The sequence below is a fragment of the Rhagoletis zephyria genome, unplaced genomic scaffold (genome assembly GCF_001687245.7).
Source record: "Rhagoletis zephyria isolate East Lansing unplaced genomic scaffold, Rhagoletis_zephyria_1.1 Rzeph_scaffold_11591, whole genome shotgun sequence".
In the NCBI taxonomy this organism is placed as follows: Eukaryota; Metazoa; Arthropoda; class Insecta; order Diptera; family Tephritidae; genus Rhagoletis; species Rhagoletis zephyria.
This window is the reverse complement of record NW_016168667.1, coordinates 10,819-16,439: the sequence shown is the minus strand read 5'-3', so window position 1 is coordinate 16,439 and position 5,621 is coordinate 10,819. Positions and strand designations below refer to the sequence as shown.

Below are 5,621 nucleotides of genomic sequence, written 5' to 3'. Positions count from 1 at the left end.
TGAAAAAGTTGTATATACTTAATTTGATCTATTTTTTAAACTTAGAAAGACTGATATATATACATATATGTATTCTATGTACCTTACGTTTTCATACATACATACTGTAAAAGTGTTAGGGCTGTTAACTTATCTATTAACGATTTAACTATAGTTTAAAATAGATAAGTTTACGGCCCTTAATATGCTTAATTTATTAAATGGCCCATCAAGTCGACTGACCGTGTATGTTCTTGTGGTGTGATTGTACCAGCTGCTGGTGCGACTCCAAAAACTATTTGAAAATTTTGGGTGCGTTCGAGATGGCAATCACAGCAGCAGTGTTGCAAATTTTGCCAAAGTATCACGTTCGGCGCGGATATGTGGCAACACTTGCAAAAGTCACACGTTCTGTTGACACTTAATGCGCGCAAATTATTGAAATAACCGGCATCAAAAAATTTTCGTTTGCACAACACAATGGAAGAAGAAAGGTAAGCATAATTGTGATTTATTTCGTATCATATGATCTATAATATAGATAGGTTGCCAATAGTTTTGATTATTATGTCTCTTTACTTTTTTGCAGCGAAAGACTGGGTTCCGCTCCTAATAAACTTTTGGTACGATGCCGACTGGACATGGAGGCTGAATTTGCTGCCGGCAAAAAGAAAAAAATCATTTCTTTGGGGTAAAGTCCTAGAGGCCATGAAGGCCTTGAATCCCGAAGTTCCGGATTCTAAAGAGCTACTCCAGAGAAAGTTTTTAAACTTATTGGCATCGTACAAGAGGATAAAGAAGCGGAACAAAGAAACAGGAAGGGATGCTACCAGCTGGTAGTATTTTGACGAGTTTGATGCTGTTGATGGGAGCCGACGTTCAATCCAACCTCCTGTGGAAATTTGGAGTCCTCCTTGGCAAGTCCCCCATGTGAGGAGAGCGAAGGCGAATCGGATAGCTACGCTGGAAGCGCTCCAGAAAATCAACGAACGAAACATTATTCTATTTAAAGACAGAGGCTATTCAAGAGCAAAAACGCCATGAGGAACTAATACAGCTGGAGAGAGCGAGGTTAGAAATAGGAAAGGAAAAAATTGGCGTCCTAAATGCGTTAAGGGAAATTTTAGAGAAGCGATCATAAACATGCTTTATTATAAAATAATAATAATATAACACTTACTACTGAACTCAAGCTTATGATCTCAAATGAATTAATGTTTATGCTATAAGCATTTGTTTTGTTAATCTTTTTTTATTAATTAATAAACGAAAACTTTACGATGAAAATAACATTTTTATTTCGTTTCTTCTTATAATTCCTTCCCTATTCTCGTTAATGTTTTCGATAACTTCTATTGCGCCAGCATTGTCAGATATATTTTGTTCTAAATTGTTTTCCAAAGAATCCATTGAACTTAGATCGCCGTCATGCTCTATTATAAATTTGTGTAGTATAGTACAGGCCATTACAATTTTTGAAGCATCCTTTATAGATGATACATCGATGTGATTTAATATTCTAAATTTTTGTCTCAAAACGCCGAAAGCCTGCTCTATTAATACTCGTGTGGAACTAAGGTAGTAGTTAAATCGTTTCTCTTCCGTAGAAAGATGCCCATTATCCCTATATGGGACCATTAAATATTTTGTTAGCGGATAAGGGGAGTCTGCTAATATTATGGCCCCGCTAGCAAGCTGAACTTCGCCCGACGAGATCTTTTGATAAATTGGGCTATTTTTCCAAACGTTGGCGTCGTGGCAACTTCCAGGATAGCCAATAAAGATATCCAAAAATCGAAGATTGCTATCGCATATAGCCTAAAGCGACAAAATAAGTTAAAAGATTTACATATGCACTAAACCAGACCAGACTGTATAAATTCTTCTACCTGCATTATTATTGAAAAGTGTCCCTTGCGATCGTATTAGCTGATTGCGTCGTTATTCGGGGTATTTATTATGAAGTGGATTCTATCCACACATCCAACAACAAAGGGGATCGAGTTTGGTCTTTTCGCCTGAAATCATTCCATAACGTCCTGCTGTTTGGCAACCGTAAGCCAACAAATTTCATTTCTAAGGCAGCATACTTCTTCAATGGTTTTGAAAAAAAGTTTGTCAGCTGTCCCCTTTCCTACGTTGAATCGATCTGAGAGCTATCGATATGTAATTCGGCTGTTGCTCAGCTTCCACAAAAATAGGTACAGGGACTGTTTCAATGTATAATGCGTGTCCAACATTGACCAGAAAGGCTGTAGAGCATTCATTAGTTTCTAAGCAAATTAAAAACATTGATTATAACAGAAACCAAAAGCTTTTTTAATTATTATACTTACAGCAAATGTGTTACGGGTCATGCGGAAGTGGGAGAAGAATACGTCGCCATCATATAGCTCAATTGTGTTAAAAAAATTTTGGATTTTTGTAACTCGTCTCCTTCTTAGGATTTCTTTTAACAGAAGATTCCTCTTTGCGATTGCGATTCTTCTTCTCCTTGCAATATTTAATAAAAAATTGTCTCCACTTTTCTCAATCTCGTCTATTATTAAAGGTATTTCCATTTTTAATTCGAATGGTCCTTTGTGAAATTAACCTGTGCAACTGNTTTGCGATTGCGATTCTTCTTCTCCTTGCAATATTTAATAAAAAATTGTCTCCACTTTTCTCAATCTCGTCTATTATTAAAGGTATTTCCATTTTTAATTCGAATGGTACTTTGTGAAATTAACCTGTGCAACTGCTCTGCAAAACATCAGCTGAGTATCAGCAACAAAGTGTCAAACAGGCAACAGAGTTGCTGTACTGCTGTAATTATTAAATAGCTCGTACGCAAAAAGTATTTTGGCGGAAATTTCTTCCACTATATGAGCCAAAGCAGTGTGTGTGAAAATGTTTGCATATATGCTTATATATGTATTTGTAAGTAAAAAATTTTAGCTACCAATTTTAGCCACAACGACTTTTTTTAGCCCTTTTTTTAAAGGAATTTGGCTACCACTAAAAATAATTCGCGGCAACACTGCTACAGATCACGCAATCCGCCATCGTTTTATTTGTAATCGAATTTCAGAAAAAAGTTTTCGTAGCGTTTTTGATGTTTTTCCCAGGGTTTGAAATGCTTAAGCAATATTAGCAAAAGCAACGAAAATATGCTGATGCTGTGCTTCTGAAGTTGTCTTGCTTCAAAGGCAATATTCTTGCTTTTCCCTTGTCTTCAACAAAAACGAATAGCCACACCAGTAGCACGAGAAGAGCTGAGAGGCAAACGATCGTTTGTTTAGCAGCACGATAAGAGGTGAGAAGCAAACTATCATTCGCTTTCGGCTCGAACTCGATACTTATCAGCAAATGAATTTTGCTTTTGCTTGCATATTGAAAAGCACGAAAACAAAAGTAAAAGCAATTGATCGGCTTTGGCAGCTCGTCAGTTGCTTCTGCTGTCATATTTGAAAAATACGAATAGCCACAGCAGCAACACGTAACATGCTAAGAAGCAAACCATCGTTTGCTTTTCAGTACAAACTCGATGCTTTCTCAACAAATGAATTTTGCTGATGTTTGCATGATGAAAAATGTGAAAGCAGAAGCAACGGAGCGGACATGAGTATATCCTGTGATAGGACAAAAACAAGTAACTTGTCTTTTGTAAAATGCAGAAAAATCAAGGTTTTTTGTGTAGCAAATTTAGGTTTTTTTATATCTTTTTGGTACTTTGTTGTATTTCCATTTTACTTTATGGCTGCTAGAAAAAATGTTGTTTTTCAAGAATTCGAAAATAGAAAGCAAGATTTTTACGTTTATGTATTTAAATTTAATTACTTAAAAAAATTAAAAAATGCAATAAACAATTAATCTTGTTCCTCATCCGGGTGTTGAAAGAGTGACAGATTGTCTATAGCAGCTTCGAGGAAGTTCGGATTCAGCTTTACTAGCAATATGTTTTCCAAAGTTTCCTCACTTAAACGATTCCTGGAGTCCGTTCGTATTAGCTTCAGCATGGAAAATGCACATTCAATCGTCACCTCTTTTGTGAAAAGACCAATAAAATTTATTTTATTTATTATATTTAATTATTTAATTTATTTATTCAATAAATAAATTAAATACATTAAATAAACTAAAAGGAACTCATAAAAACTTCAAAAATAAGGCTTTTAAAATATATATACACATACATATTATATGGGTGTTTCCAGGGGAAGGTCCACCACGACAAAAAAAATAAAAGTTTTATATCTAACGTATTTACGGGTCGATTTGTCTGCTTTTTAAAATATATACTGGCTATGTAAGTATAATCATGTTTGCATAAAATGGTCTTCCTAGGTGGTGCCAAGGTCGAGATATTTCGAAAAACCGTATTTATGGCCCGATTTGTTTCGAATTTGGCGTATGTGGTTCAAACATAATAAATCATAGATTTCTAATAAACTGACCCTGAATTGGCGCTGAAGTCAAAGTATAAAGTATATTCTACATAAAATACATGTTTTATTTGCGTTGAAAATTCATTTAAAAGCAATATTAACAAAAATATAACGATGGAAATTTATGTCACGTGACGCCACGTCACGTCACGTTTCACACTTGGGGTTGTAAAAGAGAACTGAAACAATTTGCATTAATTCAAAAAACTCTAAAAACAACTAGAATTGCTCCAAATCATATTAAAATAAGTTTCATGAAAATAGCCATCCACAATTCGCAGAGTTTTGCGATTTTGTAAGAAAAGAAAAAATCAACTTCCATTTTTTGTCACGTAACGACACTCTCTTTAAATGCTTATATTTCAGGACCAAGCAGTTCGATTGATTTCATTTTTCGGTTAAATATAGAGCTAATTATGTGCTATACAATGGCCCAAAAAAGTTAAAGAAAACAAATGGTATTCCTTTTTTGTATCACATTGAAATCGTACGACTGTCACGTGCGCCACCATGGGAATGCCCATATGTATTAGACTGTGTCAAGTACAACGAATGCGGTACAAAAATGTTTTCATTGCAAATTCTTATTTTTGCGAGCTCTAACTGAAAAATGAAGATAGAGGGCTGAAATTTTGCTCACATTATTTTTTTGTAACTGACAACGAAACTTTGATATGGGACCGAAAGAAAAAACAATTCGTTTTAATTGACACAGTCTAATACATACATATGTATATACAATGGTTGAAATAATTATAGCCGCACCATATTTTGATAAGTTTTAACATATTATATTTGTTGTTATTTAATTTTGGTAATTTTTTTTTAATATAGTTCATTCTTTAACAAAACCCGTGTTAATCCGAATTTCAGACTTTGTGCAATATTAAAAAAACTTTATTTAAAATTTCTAGCTTTTGGATTTCCTAGAAAGATTCGGAGTATGCAGTCTTTTAACACATTGAATTCTATTAGAATAAAGTGCAAGTTTCAAATGGCTAAAAATTACCGTTGATTTTTTTTTTTTTTTTTGTAGGAAGATGTTACGGGTTTCATCCATATAGAAATAAATTTTGTGTATTTTGTTACATGGAAGCAAATATGACAAAAAAATTCTAAAAATCTACCGTAATTTTTAGTCGTTTGAAACTTGTACTTTGTTCTACTAGAATTCAATGGAAATCTAATTAAAAAAGCTAGAATTTTGTTTTTTTT

The 5,621-nt window shown here is 34.0% G+C and overlaps 1 protein-coding gene across 1 annotated transcript; it reads right to left on the bottom strand.

Annotated features, from left to right (window-relative positions):
- Nucleotides 1-221: 221 nt before the first annotated feature.
- On the bottom strand, nucleotides 222-2,511 carry LOC108377155 (putative nuclease HARBI1). The gene is made up of 3 exons (XM_017633418.1): nucleotides 2,316-2,511; nucleotides 1,869-2,252; nucleotides 222-1,797 (listed from the first exon to the last, which is right to left on the bottom strand). Exons 2-3 carry the CDS (start codon nucleotides 1,872-1,874, stop codon nucleotides 1,255-1,257), a joined length of 549 nt encoding a protein of 182 aa, XP_017488907.1. The 5' UTR covers nucleotides 1,875-2,252; nucleotides 2,316-2,511; the 3' UTR covers nucleotides 222-1,254.
- Between the last annotated feature and the right edge of the window lie 3,110 nt (nucleotides 2,512-5,621).